General features: G+C 42.2%; 1 protein-coding gene across 4 annotated transcripts in view; it reads right to left on the bottom strand.

Moving 5' to 3' along the window:
• The window catches only part of EXOC4 (exocyst complex component 4), a 365,076-nt gene that overhangs the window by 81,311 nt on the left and 261,068 nt on the right, over positions 1-22,697 (bottom strand). For all 4 annotated transcript variants that reach the window (XM_068670114.1, XM_068670116.1, XM_068670115.1 and 1 more), the window contains one exon: positions 15,164-15,383. In XM_068670114.1, the coding sequence (XP_068526215.1) occupies positions 15,164-15,383 (220 nt within the window). The remainder of the gene's footprint in view (positions 1-15,163; positions 15,384-22,697) is intronic.

Here is a 22,697-nt window from a genome sequence, read left to right as displayed (position 1 = left end):
ATAAAAGTCAACCAAGAAAAATGGTGCTAATCCACTTACAGCAAAGGACACGAACGGTCTCAAAAGGGTCGGAGGAAAGCATGCTTTTATTGACCAATTTCCACCGGCCCTGCCTAAATATTCCCACCATCCATGTAATAGTTTGGTGTGCCAAGGATATATCTACATTAGAAAACGTCAGAAAAGGTATCTGAGCATTTTTCTGCAATAAACATATTTTAAAATGTTCTAATAACCTAAACATATTTTAAAATGTTCTTGCCTTTTGTTCCTGCAGCAGCTCCCCAAAGTGGGTTCAAAAAGCAATTACAGTATTCAAGTTTCTCTGCTCTTTCTATTTTCATTTTCCTTTCATGAGAGCATGGTACACAGAAATAAACCAGGAAGAAAGCTGGAGGCTTCACGCGATCATAAATTGATAGAAAAGCTAAGAGAGAGCAGATATGGACAGTTATCTGATCGAAGAGAATGGATCACAAATGGGAAAAATACTTCCAACTGTGGCATGACTGCTACTTTTACCATAATAAAGGTGCTTAAAATGGACTTCTCCTAAACATAAATGCTTTATTATGTAATTAAATGACAAATAATTTGGGGGCATGAACTAATGCTCATCATAAATGATCTTTGTGTTTAATTATTGCAAGGATATGGCTCCAGCAAACAGATGTGGATTGAATTGTTGCCTGATGTGGTCAGCAAGGTGGGAGAAGAGGCAGGGAGAAGGTGTTGGACAGCTAAAGGCACATTATGGAGCTGATGTTCACACTGAAAGCCAACCAGCAGAAGGCTGTCAGCTCCCAAATAACGTCCTTCTCTGCTCCTACCTGTCTCAGGAAATGTCCCTGTATTCCTCCCTATCGACTCAACTCTTCACCTGTGAGTGGGAATATCCAAAAGCAAAGAGGTAAGGGTAGTTCCACAAAGTTCAGCCACAATTTTTTTTCCACATCAGACTTCCTCTACAAGAGCAGCTCCATGGGGCCACCAGAATATCAACGGGAACAAAACCAGCTCCTTTTTTTCCAGCAACTCAAAGTCAGCATCTTACATCAGATGAGGAAAAAACAAAACAAAATAAATCAAAAATCAAACTCCCTTCCCCAAACAAACCAAAAAATAACAGACGAGCGGATTCTGACCCAAGCCTGTATGACAAACAGAGCTGTCAAGCTGCTCTGTAAATACCTGCTCCTTGCCTCTGCTGATATGAACTTTTCGACTGGCTGTTTCCAGAGCTTCCTTCCATTTCTCCAGAGTTCAGCATAAAAAGAGAAGGTTATCTCCCAACGTGGACCCAGAGCTGAGTTTTAGTAGCCTCTTAAAAGAGATGAATGTGCAAAATAAATCAATTTATGAATGGAAAAGCCCCCACCAGCCAACCAAGCCATCCTCATCTTAAAATCATAGAAGGGTTTGGGTTGGAAGGGACCTCGGAGCCCATCTGATTCCACCCCCATGCCATGGGCACGGACATCTCTAAGAGCAAAGCAAAAGAGTAAGTGCACAGGGAATAAATGCAGAAGGAAACCCCAAAGTCTGCCAAGGAGCATGTTTTTCACCACCACAGTAAGCTCCTGGGGAGATGCTCCCCTGTCATTATTTCATTACATCAATTTCAACACTTGCTCATCTAGTGGAAGAAAAACATTTAAAATAATTTTCCTCATCAGAGGGAAAACAACCTCTCATTACTTAAATATGGATCGGTGCAAAATGACACAGGGTGGAAACGCATTTAAAAGAAAAAAAACACAAGCTGATACCCACACAGAAATGCCATAAGAGGGAGTTTGGGGTTTGATATATTATAAAATATATAGATATGTGTATATATGTGTACAGGCACCAAGCCTGCCAGAGTTCAAGCAGCATTTGGACGATGCTCTCAGATGTGGTTTAATGTTTAGGTGGTCCTGTGTGAAGCCAGGAGGTGGACTCGATGATCCTTGGGGGTCCTTTCCAACTCAGGATATTCTATGATTTTATGATTCCTTGTGTATTTCAAACCATTTTTGAGGGCTGTGTGCTGCTGCAGGTCTGGCATTGTCATGTGAGCCATGCCCAAAGCTTTTCCCTTCTGATTTAAGTATAAAGGAGTAAGAGCACTAACTTAGAGAGCTGCAGATTATCCAGGAATTTGTGCTTTCTTGGCTCCATTAGGGCAATTTCCTTCTTTTTTTTTCTTTTTAATGCTGATGAAAACATGTCAGGCTGGGAGCAACATTCAGAAAAACAGAATTGAAGGTGCTGATAAATGCCTTCCTCTCTTTAAGGCTGGATTGTTTAATGCTTGAGAGCTCTTATTCCCATTATATCAAAAATTGAGTTTATTTGTGAAGCTCACATCTTCCCAGACACCCAAATGGATCTGCTTGAGCATATCAGCTCCCGTGTTAAACTCTTCGCATTAGCTCACTGTCAAATCAACATTTTGATTCGGAAAGTGTCTCACTCCTGTTCCCAACTTCAGCCGGCTCTTCCTTGTATCTCCAGTGCTACGGCTGCGGTGAATTATTAATGTAAAAAATTAGCAGGAGGACTTCTTCCCCCTCGCTTGATACCTGACTTGATGGAAAGCAGCGTTTCTGGCTGCTCCTCAGCCCAGCTGTGAAATGCAACGCTGAATGCAATTAAGAGATGCTCAGGCCGTGTTACCGCTTAGAGGCTATGATACAGAAACTTCAGTAAGCATTTACGGACACGCAGGCAATTCATTTCAATTAAATGAGATTTCGTTGGCTTGACAAACCATGCAAGTGTTGCCAAATTACTTTTAAGAACCTAGAAGGCTGAAGTCAGCCCCGATACCCTCCAGCTACTTGTTGGTTTCCACTCAACAGTGGGTACATCCTGCTTGCTTGAGTCCATTTGTCATGGATATTCCTCCCTCATCTACCACGTTCCTGCTTTCAGAGCATCAGATGCTTAACTTTAACCTCTTCTCACTTTTCCTTTCTGTTTTTTGGGTTTATTCTTTTTTTTGGATAGTTGGGAAGAGTCTCTGCTTTGTGGCATGGCGCTTGCTGTGAGCCCCATTCCACCTCCAGTGGTTATGGAGATGATTCATAAGAAGATGGAGATGATTTATAAAATTCTTCCTAATGGACCAGAAGCATTTGGTGCTGCTTTGAGCAGGGACACTTCAGAAATGCAATGTGCTCCACTGATTTGAAGAGGCAATAATTAGGAAGCCCTGGGCATACTGACAGCTCTGCTGGTCACTGAATGTCTTTGGGTTAATCAAAAATACCTTCCTCCTCACACGTCTTCCCCTCTAGACTCTTCCCCATCTTCGTAGACTTCCTTTGGACACTCTCTCATCATTTCATGCCCTTCTTATATTGTGGTACCCAAAACTGCATGCAGTGCTCGAGGTGAGACTGCACCAGCACAAACTTAGGGCTCTTTCAGGCACCCTTCCAACGCTAATGCCCCTGTTAGGTTGTAAATCTTCCTACCTGCAAAAATAAGGAAATTCAACCACTCAACCTCCCCTACTGAAAGAAATTTGCTTTGCCACTTTTCCTCGAGCTCTGGCTGAGCTCTACAGCCAAAATTTGGATGATGTTCTGGCTGCTCCTATGCAAACTACTGCTGGTTGTGATTATTTCACCCTTTGCCTTTTACAAGCCAGAAAACAAGCACATCTTGTATACAAATTCGTTAGGAAGAGCTAAGAATCAACTCAAAATCCCCAAATCCCCAGCAATATTGAAAGGAATGAATACAAATGTAAAAACATCATTTCTAACCCAGCAGAAATACAAGGCGCAAAATAATTGGTGAGCGTTGGCTGCTCCCTTGAACCTGGGAATGAGAAAAAGGGCTTTAGATAAAGAGGCAGGCAAGAGCCAAAGAAATATCTTTCAGATATGACTTTGTTTTGATTAGATCTGTGATTAGATCGCCTCTGCTAATCTGGGAGTGGGGCCTTCAAAACATTTCTAATGTCCCTACAAGCCTGGAGTGGCAGCTGTTACACCATGGCACCATTTCACTACATCAACTATGGAGACCCATCATCGTGCCCTGATGGTCTGCAGACTGTATTCCATTGTACCAGCAGCAAAAGCAGTGGCACAAATTGTCCCTAGGTAGAGTTCTTCAAGTACTCCAGGAAAACCCAAAACACATATAGCTTTATTTTCAGGTCAGTGATTGACTAGCACCTAGATGTGAGCACTGATGTCCTAGCTCGTGTGCGTTTTTGCAGCTAGACCTCCAGGCAAACAGGTCAACCTTCACTACTTGTAAGTTTCTAACCACAAAAAAAGGTGATTAAGAATATTTTCTAATTTGTGGTCACCTCCAAAATGTGCTGGATGACCGTCCAGGCACTGCAAACTAAGTCTTCCTTTTGACAAAAGGTTTGTTTTTCCCAGCTGTCTTTCAACTGGAAGAAATACAGACAAATGTTGTCAGTCATCATTCATTCCAGAGAAACTACTGCAGTGATTTGGGGACAAATGGAGTAGAAAGCAGGTACATCTGTGCAATAAAGCAGGGAAAACTGAAGTGACATTTTTAGTTGAGGGTGAGCAGGTTTCCCCTGTCGTGGATGGAAATATCACAGTGGCTGGACCCAGGACGGGGAGCTGCTGCAGAAATTTGGAATCGCGTTGTTTCCACCAAAGTGCAGTGGAAAACAATATAGCAGGAATTAAATACGAAATGACATGTTAATACCAAAAAGGGTGTTCAACCTGTCACCAAGCTGCCCTTAAAACACTTTCTGATGTAACTCTTCAAGGAGAAAATAGACCGTTAAGCAGAGAAATCTCAGTGCCTTTTTGCTAGAAGCCTTTTGCAACAATCAGAGCTTCTTTGGTGGCCTGAAATGTTTGGTTTGCTTCATCTTCAAGCCTGTTATTGAGGCTGACGCTATTCACACAAATGGGAGTCAGATGCAGCTGAATGACTGTATCTTTTCTTGTCCTTTAACGTTTAAAATGACTGACTTCGGACATTATTTCGAGTTAATGGGATAGATCTCATCTCACTTGTGCTGGAAGAAATCCAGTGCAACTCCATTGACTTCAAGGTCAGCTGAGATCAGAATCTGGGATTCCATCTTCACACAATTCAATGCTCTTCAATTTTCTCTCATCTTTACCTTTTCCAGCAGCTATAATCAGCACCTAATTAATTAAAATAGAACACAGCCCGTGGCGGGGCTCTCCCATAGAGTTATATCATTTTACTCTATTTTCACTCCATGTACCAGTTTACCTTAGAGAGGCACAAAGTCCCCAAATGCTTTAATTAGAAGAGCCAGGAATAATGGTTGAAATTTCCCAGCGAGCCCTGGATCGAGCCCACAATGACCACAACGGGGGCTGCAGAAGGTGGCACCACCCAGCAGCTTGATGGAGCAGCCCAGTGGGTAACACAAGGGAAGAGCTTTTACCCTCTGTAAGGTAAAAATCACAGCACAAAAGCAGATCATTTACCATAAAAAAAAAGAAAAAATAATAATAAAAAATACCATTCTGCTTTGTTTGTGTGCAAAACTATTATTATTTTTTTTTTTTGGAAAAGAAAGGGTCTATTTACAGATTAGTTCCAGGAGGGGAAATTTTTAATTTTCCCTCTTCCCTCAGTTCTTTCAGATGTAAGTTAGAGTGCTATTAACCTTTAAACTGCTAGCAAAGTTTATACGCTCTCACAAAAACCTTTCCCTCTGCCGGCAGAGGGAAGGAGGGGAAACCCGCTGTGCAAGAGGGAATGCTCTGATCACAGCATCCGTGCATCTGTTTTTTGGTTTTCAGCTCTCCTGTTGACAAGTCCCTTCCTTCAAAATCACAGCTACTTCTCTGCGGTCCTCCCACTGAATGGGGCTTGTCAGGGAGGGGTGGCCCTTGAAGAAAAAAAAATAGCTTTCTACCTTTCCTTTTAACAATAGATTAATCTTTCTTTTGTTCTCTATGAGAACTAGGTGTCATATTTCAAAATGCACTTTTAAAACAGGTATAATTAAAGCTCTGCAAAAGGAAGGAGGCAGAGAAATTAGCAGCAAAAGTAGTAATAAAGGCATTTTAGAGCCTGCATGAGCTGGAAGGTACTTCATCCCTCCCCCTCACAGCACGGCTACAATTACACTCCACGGTGGAAAAAAAAAAAAAGTAATTATAAAAATGAACTTTTCTTCAAAAAATGAGCATGTTGTAAAAGGATTACTCCTTTGAACATCCAAGCACTTCAAAAGGAGGATGAATTAGTGCTGACAACTCAATAAAGTAGCCATCAATTATTTAAAATGCGATGGCTCTTCTCATACAGCACTTCTGATTAGGAAAACATTTAAAAAATTAGAAATTAGCGTTATTCTTCCTAAATGAAATGGGCTCAGGCTTCAAATGCAAGGGGAAAAAAAAAACAAAAAGTGACTTTCAATGAGCCCAGCAAGAATGCAGAAAAGTTTATTTTCTTAAAGTTGTCTATAAAGGATGTTGTGGGAGATTGGATTTGGGATTCACAAAGCAAGTCAGGCGAAGGGAAGAGGAAAAAATATGCATTGTTGGGATGAAGAGACACCACTCTGTGCATGGGCAGTCAAAAAAACCCCACTCCAAATTAGCAGAGCCAAGTTTCAAAAAGCAAGCAATTAAATTTTGCTCGTGAAAAGATGGTTAAGAAGGAGAATCTCGGTGGGCTGTTGGCCACAGAGAGATACATGTCTCCTGTAAGTGCAGTTCATCACACTTTGCCTTTGTAGGTACTCACAAGTGGATGCTAAGAGCCTTCTGGACACTGCAGATATGGTCATCCATCACAGAAACAACCCTCGTGAAGTCAAAACACTGATTTAAAATTGAAGAAACACCTAGGAAAAAAGGTAGCTGGAGGGAAAGAAGGGAAGCTGGGTAAAGCGGAGCTTTTGTGATTGCAGTATCTAAGCTTTCACACTTACTTTTTGGAAGCACTCATGGGTCAATGAGGGCTGCTTTGCCTCTGCAGCCCTGGGACATGCCCTCCTGCCATGGGCACTGTACGCTTAACGAGGTTACAAATGAGAAATGTGCAGCTGAAGGTTTAAACAAACAGGAGTGCGGCCAAGCCAAATGGCTTCTCCTCTGGACATAAAGATAACAGGGGCTGTCTCTGACACCAGCTATGTGGGCTCAGCCATGTGAGGCAAAATGAGGATTTATGTGCGCAATACTACTGGTGAAGGAGCCTGTCTGGGCTGTTTTGCTAATTAAAATAATCAATCAAAGCCTGTGACCGTAGCGGGAGAAGGTACATTTGTTTTAGTCCCAACTTACGGAAAAATTGACTGCAAGAAGAAAACAAATACAAAATAAAATAAAACAGAGAGAAATCGTAGTGGTTTTATCAGTCCAGCAATTACTTGGTGAACTGCCACTGAAAAACAGCCACATGGCCCAGGGTGAGGATGGACACAGTAAATGCTACAGCAGCAAAGTTCCCTTAAAAGGGTTAATCCTGCAAGATGAGGATGCTTCTCTGTGTACCACTGGCATCAATGAGAGCTGATGTGCTCAGCATCTCAGAGGCATTCCCAGTACCATACTGGCACATCCCATACACTTGAATCACTGCGCATCCCCACTGACTTCTGGCCAGACAGAAAGAGTTGCACGCATGACGAGTACAGCATTTTAAACTAAAATCCTGTCAAAAGGAACTGGACAGAGGGAAGCAAACAATGCACATAGTTTCTCTCATTACCCTAAAAAAAAAAAAATGTTAATTCAGGAGCAAAAGAAATGGGAAACCCTTCCAGCTCAATAGAAACTGCATCTACGGAGACAGGATTAATCATTAATCCAGAAGCTGTACGGGGAACTGCAATGACACGGACAGGACACACTGAGATGTCCATCCTTGAGGCCAAGAAGACAGTGATAGCTGTTTTTTTTAACTCTCTTTTACATTTCTGCCATCTCCACTGTGCGAGAATTGGAGTACGTTTCCCTTTCCACTTTGGCTAGAGTCCTGCTTATCAGACTAATGACCAGAAAAAACAGACACAGAAAATTCACAGAGGCAAAGACAACCTTGCTCTCATTCCAGCTCCCAGGGTAACCTTGAGGGCTTGATGTCCCTTCTGCTCCCTGCGAGCAGCTGATCCCCACAGCTTCGTGCTGGCCATGCAGCAATCCATCTCTCCCTTTGCTTCCTGATGCTTCCCATACAGACCAAAAACTGAGGATGCCTTTGATAGCCAGTAAAGTCAAATACGTCTCAAAAAAGGCAGCTCTTGGAAGATCGGATTGACAGAGTGCTAATGTGGTTCCAGCCCTGTCAGCAGATTTGTCAGAAACCATTACTTCTCTCCTGCTTGTCCACCAAAAAGTCCTGCAGCCGAAAGATCAAAAGAGACAGCAGCCGATCCACACCTTCCAACCTGCCCTGAAAACACGAGGTTTGACCCCATTCCTGCTGGGTTTCTCGCCACCAGCAGCTCAGGAGGTTGTGCTTTTCCAACCTGAAGCTGCCAGTTCCCAAGGACATTCAGAGCAATGGTCATCATTTTTCTCAAACCCAGAGCTTACGGTTGGACACGCAGCTTTCCTGGCCCAGGCCGTCTTCTAAAATAACCCAGCAGACAAAGCCCTGAGCAAGTGGAACTAATGACATGAATTCACCATGAAGTATTGAATCCTAGGAACGATGTTAGTTGATGTAGTACAAACACAAAGATTTAGAGAGAAAGCCATGCTAGAAAGGCAGTCTTTGAGGAGCAAGTTTTACCAATTAAATTCTTGAAAAAACCTTTAAGATTTACTGATGAAAAGCCCGATGTAATTGCTCAGGGATACAAGACTGGGTGATCTCTTTTTATTAACTGGTCTATTTTTCCCATGACATCTTTTGATTAGACTCATAACCCCTCCATAGACGCTTTCATCTCTAGTACTGTCAAGATCACTGTAGCTAGATTGACCCTAGTAGCACAAAACAGGGAGGTATACTTTAATTACACCGGAATAATTTAAACCAGAGATCAGCTATACCGAGAAACAACCACAGGCAGAAGTGGATGTAATATGGACGCTGGATTACTGGATCTGCCTCACATTTAATGGAGCTCTGACACATACATGTAGAGCCATAATCATCACAAGCTGGAAGGGACCCACCAGGATCACCAAGTCCAACTTCTGGCTCCACACAAGAGCACCCAAAAATCAAACCCTATGTCTGAGAGTGTTGTCCAATGCTCCTTGAACTCCATCAGGCTCGGTGCCGTGACCACGTCCCTGGGCAGCCTGTCCCGGTGCCCGACCACCTCTGGGTGCAGAACCTTTCCCTAACCCCCAGCCTGACCCTCCCCTGTCCCAGCCCCATGCCGTTCCCTCGGGTCCTGTCGCTGTCCCCAGAGAGCAGAGCTCAGCGCCTGCCCCTCCGCTCCCCTCATGAGGGAGCTGCAGGCCGCCATGAGGCCTCCCCTCGGCCTGCTCTGCTCGGGGCTGAACACACCTGCTCTGTCCCATATGCAGAATCTGGCACTTCCTCTTGTTAAACTTCATAAAGCTGGCGATTTCCCAGTCCTAGAGTTTGCCAAGATCTCTCTGCGAGGTTTCTGTTACTTCAACAGCTCCTCCTAATTTAGTTTCGTCTGTAAACTTAGTACACATTTGAGTCCTGCATCCAGATCATTTATAAAAACATTAAAGAGAACTGTCCCTACAATGCAATCCTAGAGAACCCCAGTAGTGACTGGCTGCAAACCTGACGTAACCCCACTTACTACGAGCCTTTGAGCCTGACTCATTTACCCATTGCTCACTCATTGTATTATGTATTTGTCTACAGTATGTTTTACACAGATGCAAGAGCTGAACTGTGTGTAGTAGGCTTCGCGTTTCCACAAAGCAAAAATACTACGTGATTTAAGTGAAAATTCTTGGTCTGCTTTGTGTATCATACACATGACATAATAAAGGACGAAAGTCAAAAAATGTGGCTCAGGAGACTCAGGTTAGACCTAGGAAAAAAACCTTCCAGCAGGAGAATAATGCAGAACCATTTCCCAGAGAATCTCCATCTCTGGAAGTTTTCAAGACTTACCGAGAGTCGTGCTTCCTGGGCAAGCAGCTCGCATGGTCCTGCTTGATGACCTCTAGGCATCCCATCCAACCAAAAACATTCTGTGATTCTGAGAAAAAGCCTTGACTGATCTGACCTGGTGTTGGCCAGAGCTTAGTTTTGGGCTGGAGGTTCAGACAGATGAGATCAACCTCTAGAGGTCACTTTTCAACCAACATTGCTATGATCCTACAATACTGGGTATGTACATATTCAAAAATTGTTATTAAGTATCTAGAAATACTGGTAATAATATCTATCATATAACAGATACTTGGTGAGGTGAACAGAACTAGTAGGTGGTTTCAGGTGATCACATTTGGCACCCAACTTCCACTGCTTGGGATCAGGACTCGGGCTTTTACATTTCTCTGCTTTGCTGATTTCTAATAGAGCATGTTCTGGGTAGATTAGCCATGATTTTACTTGCTCTCAGAAAGTTTGTTTCAACGGGGAAGCAATTCTCACGTGTTGTAGATAAAAATCACATGGGCAAGAGCACCTTGGTGTTGAGTCTCAGGTCATAAGAGACATGGAATATTACCCTGGATTTACAAAGTGGGGTTATATGGATTCTGGCCAACTCCAATGCGGTGTTGCACCTACCAGTGGAAGAGCCACCCAGGGACTGCAGGGATTAGTAACAGGCCACGGAGACTTCACATGTGCAACTGCTTCCTTTACATCCAACCTGAGTCACATCTTTAGCATGGTTTGTGCAAACTGACTTTGCTTTTCCGCTCCTGGAGAGTAAGAAAACAATTCTGCCTGCAAGGAATTTTGCTTCAATAGAAGTATGTGCAACTTAAAGCCATCTCCTACCTAGGCTTTACTGAATGTGCATGTTAAACTTGATTTTTAAAATAAATTGAAGCACTGCCATAATGGTTTGCCTAAAGCTAGCAATTGCTTTTATGTAACTTACAGCTCCACGATCAGCCTCCAGTGGAGAACTTACACATCTGCAGATGACTTACATGGGAGCCTTGTAAAAGCTTCCACAAAAGCCAGTAACTACTCTAAATGTTTCCCCTAGAGGAAGAATTATCTAAAGAAATATTTAAAGGAACAGGGAGATTCAGACTCCCACAGAGAGATAATTTTGTCTCTCATTTCCAAATGAAAAACAGGATTCAGGACTCCGGGGTTCTGCTGGAAACCCTGCCACCGACTCGGTCAGTCTTAACCTCTTGACATTTTGGCTGTACAAACAAAACGAACCAAGAGATGAAAACGCCTGCAAAGCACTTCATACTGTTTCAGACACTACATCACCATAAAATAGTTGAAACGCAAGGACCAGAACCACAGGTGATGCCTCTGAAGCTAAACTTGTCCTTGAATGGGAAAAATCCAATTGATCAGCCAAGCCTGCGCCTTAATGGATTTTGATGGCTGGAAGCCAGCCTGAAAAGACAACTAATTTGTTTACACTAATAAATAATAACATCTACTTGCTATCATAGCATGCACCCACTCACTACTGGTGAGCCATTTAAATGCCACTCACTGTGACCATTCTTCTTCTTAATACCCGGTAATTTGACGGGAAGAAAACATGCCAAAGCCACCAGCGACATCTCCTTGGAAAGTCACAGGCGAGCGACTTTGTGCGCAGGGTAAGCGGTGTGGGCGATGGGGTAATTAGCTCCAGCAAGTCATTATCCTGCAAACAGCTGCATGCTCTGACTTCTGAAGGAGTTGTTGTTTTTTTTTTGCTGGGTTTTCAGCCGCTGGAGCACTGCCAGAAAGCTCTCGTGCCCGTCATCTGAGCAATTCTGCACTAAAAAACAACGGTTGTGGTGATGTTTTGAGGGAAAATCCCACTCTGCTGGTACAGAGTTTTATGATAGAAGCAACGTGCACGTTTTTTTGGATGGAGACGAGGTACCACATGTCCAAGGCCATTGCTAATAGCGCCCACCTAGCTGGAAAGATTTATCACTTCGACACGAACCGTACAAGAACAGGCTAGAGGAAGCTGTCGAGCTGCTTGTAGCCTAATTTGGTATTGATTTAAACAATTACAGCATAAAGTTTAATGTGGAATAATTCTGAAACAAATTAGTTTCATGGTTATTCAGTCCCTCTTAAAAGGAGACGGATTTACAATATTTTATGTGTAAAGCTGGAAGAATGGAAAATAAAACAATCCTCCTCTTTAACTGTAATATTTACAACGGGCAGCTGAATTCTTTTTTTGGGGGGCATAATCTTTAAAGAACTGGATTCGTCTGTGAGGACATGATGGCAGAGGATGCTAGAAAACCTCTCATCTCTAAGCTAATTCAGTTCAAACATGTGCTGATAGTTATCAAAAAGCAGCTATTATCAGCCTGTGCAGTGGGAACTGATAAATCCTTGCAGTCGTGTTCAAATCACAGCTCCAGCTCCTGTTGCAGAAGCTTCTGAAAGATCTTCAGGATAGAAAGGAGTGGGATGGCTGAACCATGAACCCCTCCACGAACGACACAAGGCAGGAAGAAGTAACACAGCCCTGGGAGAGAGGTGCAAGGATCATTCACGCTACACACTATATTTTCATTGTACCCATGATGCGATGAGGGCAAAGATTTCAGGCTCCAGCACTGTCAATGTAGAAATAGCCCTTTTTCTTTTAATGTAAAATCAATAAAATTATTTTAGGGAGCTATTTGGATGACTTGGTTCAAAGAGGCAGCAATTTTTCTTCTCTTTCACAAAATTACCCTTCTATAATGTCGGGAACAGGCAGACCTTCTGACCATGTACATTTTGACCAAGAATAATTCCAGTTCAAAATGATTTCCATCCATCATGAGAAATAAATTATAGGGACCGGACGAGAAAATTCCAACCCATTCTGTCTCTTCAACCCCAAATGAACTTTAAGAAAATGTATTGATATAACACATTGTCATTGGCTACCAACGAAGCTACAGTCCACAGAAATACATTATCGCATTTAGAACCCAAAACAAATTTGTAAGGTTAACAGCCCTCATGGTCCTGCTCCAAAGCTTACTCGCTAATATTACTGTAAAATACTTTCAGCTCTCAGTAAGGTCAGACGCCTGCGCAGGCTGAGTTCAGGCTCTCACCCGCTTTGATGCTCAGAAGACAAAACAAAAGAAAGGCAAACAATACACAGCACAGCACAATACACCTAATTATTTCTATTATCCCAACATTAACTTTAAGCAACTTCCACAATGGAGCCTTCAAACTATGAACAAGCAGAGTTTTGCTTTTTATTCTAACTCACAGTTCCAATCTTTAGATAGTTTTCTTGTTGTGGAAGCCTGAACTGCCCTAATTTTTTTTTTTTACCCCGTTCTGAAAATCAAGGTTTGGAAGACTTCTACAAGTGTCACAGATTTGGCCGATTTCTCTTCTGCTAGGCACTTGCAGTGGTGAGGGATTACTAGCACTGCAGATAACTGCAAAACAAGGGTGTATTTTGTCATTTCTTCCCCACTCTGCTGTGCCTCTGCTATCCCTGCCCAGCCAGCGCATTTGAGTTCTTGATCTATAAAACTCCTTCTGTTCTCATTAAAGTTGTTTTCAATACTCAGCTGTTGTTTCATAACCACTCCTGCTGCGATTTTACTATAACATCTTACACCTGATTGGCAATACTTTTGCAGTGCCAAGGGAAAAAAAAAGACAAATGTCATCAAATCCATCTTCAGCTCACAAGAGGGCTCAACATGAGACACCCAGCCATAAACTGCTCTCGTTGCAATGCCCTGTTGCAAACTTACATTGTGCATGCTCAGTGAACGGCGAGGCTGAAACAATTTTTATGTTGTTTTTTGTTTACAATGGGTTTTATTCATCCACTTGTCAGTTTTGATAGCAGAGTTTGAGAACACTGTTAAAGCTGTATCTTGGGAAGAAACTAGTCCAGGGATGCTGTGCCTGCTCCAAGACATCATTTTAATTCATGGAGATTTTCTAAACCATGTAGAGAAGATTCTGGCTCCCTTCTAAGGATCCCATTCCCCTCTAAAGACTTCTGAAAACGCTCAGAAGGAATCTAATTTTGCTTTGCCTCTGAAAGAACCATCCTATACCCACCCCCAAAGCATCCAGATAGGCACAGCTTTAGCAACCATTAATATATGCAGAAAACCTAGGGACTTCTCCCAAATAATAACACTAACAACAGTTATTGCTGTTATTAGATATCATTAAAATATGCACATACTTTAATGATATAAACTAAGGTGGAAAGCAGCTGTACAAATCTGAGGAGATGCACAAAGTTTCTTAAGAACATTGTAAATATTATCGATCCCCGAGGAGACGATTTTATAGATAAGAGGGAATTATTTAAAAGGATTAAAAGAGCTTGACCCAAATCACAGCAAGAGTCGGAGCTGACAGTTAATTCATTCCTTTCAGTCCCATGCAACAAGTATAATAAAAGAATATTTTTTTGAGGCTTCTGAACTGTCCTGTTACCCATGTAGTTAGGCTGAGAAGTGTGTTTATTGCTATTATCACTGCTCCACATCAGAGCTTTAAAATCTGTTTCATAAGAGACCTCTCATACAAATACTCTTGACTTCAAAGCCGAATCTCTCAAATCTCTCTTATCTGGCTGAGGAAGCAATACAGTTGCCTCGCTGCACCAGCACCACATAAATCACAAACACACTGCGCTTGGGAGGCAGCAAAACCTCGTCTCTGCTCCTCCCTGGTAGTTTGCCATGTGTGTTTAGTCCAATTGCACAGCTCTGTGATTTGTGAGCATCCCCAGAAGTTCTAAGGGAGACACACATCATCAGAAACCTTGAAAATTAGCTTTTTTTGTAGGGCTCTAAGGCTGGTAACGAGTCATCATGATGGCAGCCAGGTGCTTTAATAATGGGATGTGTCAGGCAAGATGTAAGGATTCCATTAGTTGCATATTTGGCATATTTATCAAGAGAGACACACTCACCTACGCACCTGTGTGTAGAGACTGGAAAAGGAAAGACTATGTATATTAGAAGTAACACTGCAAGAAACTGCAGTTAACATTAATAGACAAATTTTGTGTGTTTATGTCAGATACACAACTGGGTTCTGGTTAGATGGACAGGAAGAGATCACTCACTCAGATCTCAGTTCCTACCTGCAGGAGAGGCCTCTGCACCCCTAGGATCTTCATGGTATCTGCGTTAGCCAGGATCTTGAGGGGATCAGATGCTTTCGTGACTCCTTCGATTTCCTTGTTGATCTCAGCCAGGACTTGATTGAGGAAGATGTTCTTGATGTACATGGTGAGGAACTCACGGAGCGGGCACTGTTTGGCCGGGCCGAGCTCCATGGCGTGCTCTATCTCCTTGATAAATCTGGAAAACACGAAAGGAAAAACGCAATGTGGTTCAATCACGTAGTTAAATGTGTTCGTGTTGCATTTCCAATCCCTACATCTGAGAGCTGAGCACCAGCAGTGGGGGAGACCAGACAGACCATGAAGTGAGGCGTGAGGTGTAGAAAAGATGGTGGCCATCAAAAAAAATGAGGTGGCCATCAAAATATCCATAAAACACCAACAGCTGGTGAGACAGACTCAATGGCTGGAGAAGGAGAACCAACAAAATGAAGAACTGGTGAGAATCCACACACTACACATGATTCCTGTTTACCCGTTCAAAAATCACTGACTTTGCTCTACTTGAGACATACTGGAAAGACCTCTTCTTTTAAAATAACCCCCCCCAAAATAATCAGGATGTCAGAAATCACTTTGAAAAGGCAAACTTCCTTCTGGGGTTGGTCACTCAATTCCCACAGGTGAGTTCTCCATCTCTAAAATGAACATATTCTAGTTCGAAGTCTAGAGATACCACGAAGAAAAAAAAAAAGAAGCAATGCAATGTATATTATGCCACTGTCATACTGCATTATGTCTGTCTGTATTATGCTTTATTTTTATTATGCGTTATTGTTCCATTCTAGGATCCCATTCCTGTGTGTGCAGAGCAGCAAACCGATTCCGGGAATATTTTAGCACAAAACGTTTGCCATCTCCTCCTGCAAAATATCTTTATCTCAGTGATGCCATCTGTTTACCAGCTAGGAGTTTCTTCTAGAAACTACCCCATCAGGATTTTCATTTACATTTGAGGCAACAAAATAAGTCTCCCCTTCAAATTTGTATCTATTTAACTAATTAGGGATTGAGTATCAGTGGTCTTAACAGACTGAGATATTGTGAAATAAACATGGATGGTAATTTTATTGTCTTTGTCATCACCGCATGCATGTGCCTTGCTCTCTGTTATATTTTAATTCCCCTTCTGGATGGGCTGGGATTGCTTTTATCTTTGATTTACAGATCAGTAGCAGAAGCAAGTGTTTGAACCTGGATGTCCCAATGTACGTGGCCTCACTCTCTGCACCCTGAAAGCCACCTCTTCTTCACTGCAGCCAATTTTTTTCCGTCCATTGAGACATTTCTAACAGTTTCAGAGTGGCTAGCATTTACTAGGGATGACCTCGCTAAGTCATTAACTTAGGGATGACTTTTGGGGAATAACCATGTCCCCCAAAACTTCAACGAGTTCTGTTTTATTGCCCATAAATTTTCAACTCCACGTTCAGCATTCCAGAGGCAGCTTCCCTTCAAAGGACTGACTCCAGAGCCCCTGTCAATCGCAGCAGCATGATTTCTTTCAAATCTAAACAATTTGCTCCCTAAAGCCTCTGCTGTGTTGACTCCATCAGTCCGGAGCGACGCATTTTGGCGATGCAGATATTGCTTCTGTAGAGGGACCCTTTGCATGAAGTCTGAAAACCGCCTCTCCAAGGGGAGATGCTGCATGGAGAGAAGTGCAGAGGACGGCAGTTTTACTCCTTGCCTTTCACAGATCGATAATGTGAATAGGCTTTATCAAACGGGGAAGCTGTGGAGTCATTTGGGAAGGGAGCAGAGCGACCACCCCTGAGCTTCTCTCTGAAATAATAGGACTAATGTCACCAGCTCTGGGTGACAAACGCTGATGCTCTTAAGGGACTGCTGTCACGGCTGATGGAGCCACATTAAACTGACTTACTGCATTTTTTCCGTGTCTGCCAACAAATTTGTAATATACTCCAATTTCTCCGTAACCTGATTTACACTGCGCTTTTGATGCACAGAACTCATAAAAAAAAAAGTGAATTAACTCTTATAATACCTGCACCATGTAGCTGAATACCACCGTGTCTCTTTCAGATGGGAAAGGCGAGACAAAGCAACCTGAATTTGAAATAAGCAACTTGCAATAAAGTGAAGGGAACAGCTCGCCGTTCTATAATCCTTTAAAATGCTTAAAAATGGCTAAGCCAACACAAATGCAAAGCAACTTTTAGAGGGAGAACGGCCACATACAAACTTCCAGCAAACTAGAAGAGCTCGGATGTGCTGACCTATGGTAAACTCCTTATCCCGTAATAGCTTGATGGAGTTTCTAAGTGTTTCCCACAGCAGAGAGTGAATTGCTTGCACGAGGCCGTAGGAAAGGTCAGTGCTACCAAAAGGTGTAATTAAGAACTTTGGGCTCCCAGTACCTGGCATTAATCACCAGCTCAGATCTCTCCTAAAGACCCACGCTTCGATCTCCAGCAAACTTTATCTTCATTAGATAACTGAATTCCTGGTGGTTGACGTGCTCTAACAGGCTTTAATTTCTCGGCGTAAACAAGACAACCGTGGTTCACTTCGTACCGGTAAGGATCAAAAAATACATCCTTATTTCACTTGGTACAAACCACGAAGTAATCACAGATTAGGAGAAAGCTACTAGATGGCAATGACTCTGCAAGAGGGGATTTTATGAGTGCTCAGCAACACTTGTGATAAAGAACAAATGGTCAAGAGCTTAGGAAAGCAGATTTCAACTTGATAGCAGGAAAAAGTTATTAAGAATGAAGCTGTGCATGGCACGGAGGACAAGAGGATATGGGTGAGAGACCTTCAGTTTGAATGTTCAAGGATAGCTCGATTCAATGATAATGGTAATGAAAAACAGACACTTTCTGAGGTCTTCATTTAATCAAAAGATCTCCAAAGAAGAAAATGGACGGAGAGAAAAGGTAAAGAAAAGCATATGGATGTCTGAGCATCTCCTGCAGTGGGGAAGAGCCCTAAAAGTTCAGAGATTTCATATTCTAGTGGTACGACTACATTACCACTTAATACAGCATAAAAGAAGGAGGAGGATGGGGTCCTATCTGCTGTGACATGCATGTGAGGACGACCTGTCCTCATCACATCTTCACCAGCCAGGGGTCCGAACTGCAGGAGGTCCCAGCGGACACAGCACTCGAGGCAGCGACTGCTCAGCTCCGACCTGCACCCTGCCAAGGAGGAAAACCCCTTCGAGCACATTACCAGGATGGCTGAGCAAGATATAAATACATAAAAAAAGATATAAATATCCAAATATAAATGCACAGATTTGCACCAAGAATCCTCCTACCACTTTACACTGCAGCAGTGACTCACTGTGTGTGTTCTGCATTGGCAGGATTATACAGACTGCCATCAGAAATAGATTATTTATTGGAAAACATTGATTTGATGTATTTCTTAAGAGAATTAAGGATGCGAAATCGAACACTGAAGAGTCTGGGAAAGAAAGGATTGGAGTGACTTGTGTCACCCTGTTTTGGCCTGCTGTGCATGATGTTGTGGTATAATTACAAATTACAGTGGCACACTACTGCTCTCATCAGCAGATCCTTGTGTTGTTTCAGGAACCTGAAGGTCAGTGTTCAATGGGTGAATGTCACCGGGCTCGGACTCTGCAACCCTTTACTGCATGGCTGGAGCAACGTAGCAGCAAATCCCTGTGATGTGAAACAAGAAACTTCTGCTGCTGAGTCCCACCAAGCTGTTGGCACCGAGCTTCGTTCTTCTTCCCTCTCATTTCTTCAGGATACTCCTGCTTCTGTGATCTTGGCCACCGGTTCTCTTATTCTCCTGAATCCCAAAACCACTACATTTCTATATTTCTCCTCTCTTCTTGGCTCTTAGAGCAGACAACACCCTCCTCCGGGCAGCCCTGCAGGTATGGGAGCCCCAAAATCCCTTGGCTCAGAACCTGCACCTTTGCAAGGTCCTTGCCCTTAGCTCAGTCCTTTTTCGACACAGCAGAGCTGTGCCCATCCAGAAGCTTAGCCATCATCAACTAGAAGCTTTTGACAAGGGTGTGAGCACTGCACTTCTCCAAAATTGTGTAACTCAGCCAAATTTTGGTGTGCTTTCAGAGGAACGGCGAAAGGCCCAACCTTTACACACGAGCTCTTCCTGAGAAATGCGAAGATGCGAATTCCCAGCCTGAAGATTTTCCAAAGAAAAGGTCACCAGAATTTGCTAACATGTGCAGTGTATTTCTTCTCTTTCTCAGAAAGAATAAGTATTTTAGAGATATTTTTTTCTAAAATTAAATCTAGCCCCAGTTGGCGATTAAAGACCAGCCAAATTACAAGAAAGTGAAGTTTTATAAATGGGAAGCATTGGGTGGCATTAAAGACCTAACAGATACTCTCTATTTTCTGCTTCGCAGACACATTCACAGGCACACGCGGTGTTATTTATTTATTTAAAATTCAAATACTTCTGGTTAACTTATCCTAACATAATTTAATCTTTATAAAGAAAAAATAATGTTTAAGAGCCAGAATCTAAGCAAAATATCCTAAAAGTACTTCCCATAAATGCTTCCATTTATTCACACACATTCACCACTTAACTGTTAAGATGTCAGAAAAGCAATTTGACCCATGGCTATCCCAGAGATCGACGTTTATGTCCGTGTGTGAACCATCATACCTGATACAGAATCACACTTTGGTCGACGATACTCTTGGAAAGAGTGAATAAAAATAAAAGAGGTGAAACCTTCTTAGCATTTTCATGACGTGGAGCACCAAGGGAGGTAGATCTGGACACACAATGCATGCATGGCTCTTCAAATGGGTTTTGGACGTATCTGCACATGCATCAAACCAAATGACCACGAAAACCTCACCACGATGGTGAAAGGCAGGACTTTTATCCCCTACTCCTTTCTTTTTCCTCTCCAAAGAGTGAAATTTGAGGTAACTCTCCCTGTAAAAACAGGCCATAAAGAAGGCCTTGGAGGAACAGCTTTATTCACACTTCATTTGCTTCGATGATTCTGCTAGAAAAAGAACCATTCGGTTGTAATATAGTGGGGTTTCTGAAACAGTATCAACAACTGCATTTAAAATCATCTCTCACCGGCACATGAAAACTGAAAAAAAGCCCATAAAGGTTAACACACTGTGCGGGTATATTCTCTAAATGCCTGAGAATGAACCACGTGGCACAGCTGGGATAGAAAATTCCCCTAATGCTGAGCAATTACACTTATTTATCATAACTACCGTAGTTTCTAGACCTACAAAATGCAAAGATGCTTTATCTGAATAAAAAATGCAGAGAGGTTTGTTACCAGTTTTTGGATAATGGTCACTTGTAGACAGTCCTGGTAGTTGGTTCGGACCCTAAAAAGGCTTGTTGGGATGTCTGGAAGAAGACTTTTACACAATGTCTGGCTAGGACAGAGTTCTTGAAGAAAGCAGATGAGTTAAAAAGTAGAAATCTGCATCTTATATTGAATTCAGAACCTGCATTTTCAAAATGATGCACAATTTTTAACTTATTTTATCTTCCTATGAAAGCATTTGAGGTGATTTGTGGCTGCAATTAAGCATTCCCCTTAGACAGAAAAGCACTTTCAGTAAAATGAAGTATCTCTTTGTAAATGACAGTCATTTGGATTAAAGAAGAAAAAAAAAAAGGCAAACCATTTCACAAAACTTAATTCATTCTAACTCGCAACTTAATTGCCTATGAGGACTGTCTTACCTGGGCTGAAAGTGCGTAATAAAGAACATAAAGCCTCAAAAAGCTATATGGATTGATTTAGAAACCTACAACTTTCACCTTCCCTAGGCTTTCTTCTGTCTTCTTGTTATCAGATCTCCTCTAAAATACCATTAAAAGAAACTGAAGACATGTCATTGGAAGTGCATAACATCAACTACCCCTGTTTTTAATGATGATAATACGACCTGAAATTCCCTTCTCAAACAAATGAATGACAGCAAAAATAAGAAGTTCCAAAACCTTATTAAGATTTTTTTTTTCTTTCAGACATTCTGCCCAAATTTACGCTCCAGCTTGTTTAATTTTCATATGACACTATAACTGTTCTTTTCTCTCGGTGATTGAAGCTTCAAATAGCCAGAATGAATGATTTGGTGAGCTTCCACAAAGCAAAGAAATACCTGAAAGCCTTCGAAGTAGACACTGGTTATGGACAAATGGCAAATCCCAAACTGGTTGCTCAGACCTGAGGCAATTAGGGATAAAATAGCCAAGACTTTAGGTTCTTGAAGGTCTGAAGGCACGTTCAAACTGAGGACACCTGGAAGACCCTGAGTTGGCCATTCCCTGTTGAGAAAGCCTACCTACCCCATTAGGGGGTGGGCAGGCCTACCATTAGGGATGGTAGTACCCCATTAGGGATGTTCTCCTGCCAAACTCTTTGACAGGCACAGCTCTGACTCCTCATTTATTGCCTTTGTGATAACGTGGCCAGGCAAAGAGATAATCTCAATAACCGTGCAACCAACCTGGTACTACTGATTTAAGTCGTTATTTCAGCATGCCACTAGTTCACAGACTGATCTAGCTGGAATGAAACCTAATTCTCCTCCATCCCACAGCGTGGTCCATCTTCTGACCCCTCTTCTCTGCCAAAGTGAGAGGACCGATGCTCCCAGACCAAAAGGTACTGACCTTTAAATATGTACAGAATACTACAAATACAATTAAATTAAAACACCCACTGCAGCTCACAGACCAGAGATCGCTTTTTTATTGAAGATCAATCCGGTAGGTACTAAAGTAACAGAAAGCTCATTATTTTGTGTAAAAACTCGACGATAGGGAATTATTTTGGTTACATTATCACTTACCCCAGGATTGATATTCCTCTGAGGAGCATGCTGCTGATAAATATCATGGCTATAAACAAGATAATAGAGCGGCTTCTGTGCAAAGTTAGTACAAAGGGAGCTGTGTGCAGGGGACAACAGCAGGAAAAAAGGTTTTAGCTCTTCTCTAGGTGACCCAAAACGTGATTATAATTTTAATTATCATCACAATAAAAGTATAAACAGTGCTGGGACACTCAATGGTGATTTAACTATGCAAAGTGTATTTAAACCCTTAGCAAAAACAGACAAATGACTTTGAAATATTCTGAAATATTATAAAGTATAGAAAACACCCAGGAAGGCAATGAGTAGGAAAAATCATTACTGTTAACAGAGAATAACACATTTGGAGCATTTTTCACTAAAATACGAAGTTTTCAGCTTGAAGGCACTTACTGGCAGTACTGGTCAGACTGGTGACCACATCAGGCTGAGATTGATGAGAGGTCTGGGGCGAATGGTCAGATTCTAAAGTCAGTCTCCATCCTTCCAGTCCCCCCTTGTGCAAGCAGAAATCCCCACTCAAAATTAGCTTGACTAGGTGATAAAAGCTTCTGTCCCCACAGAGGAGACAGCTTTAGCTCTGGAAGATGAAAAAGCCTCGAACTACATTTTTTTAACAGCAGCTATAAAAGTATGAGGTTTAA

Source organism: Anas acuta, chromosome 1 (assembly GCF_963932015.1).
Source record: "Anas acuta chromosome 1, bAnaAcu1.1, whole genome shotgun sequence".
Lineage (NCBI taxonomy): Eukaryota > Metazoa > Chordata > Aves > Anseriformes > Anatidae > Anas > Anas acuta.
Note: the sequence above shows the minus strand (reverse complement) of the source record. Positions and strands in the feature narration are given on the sequence as shown.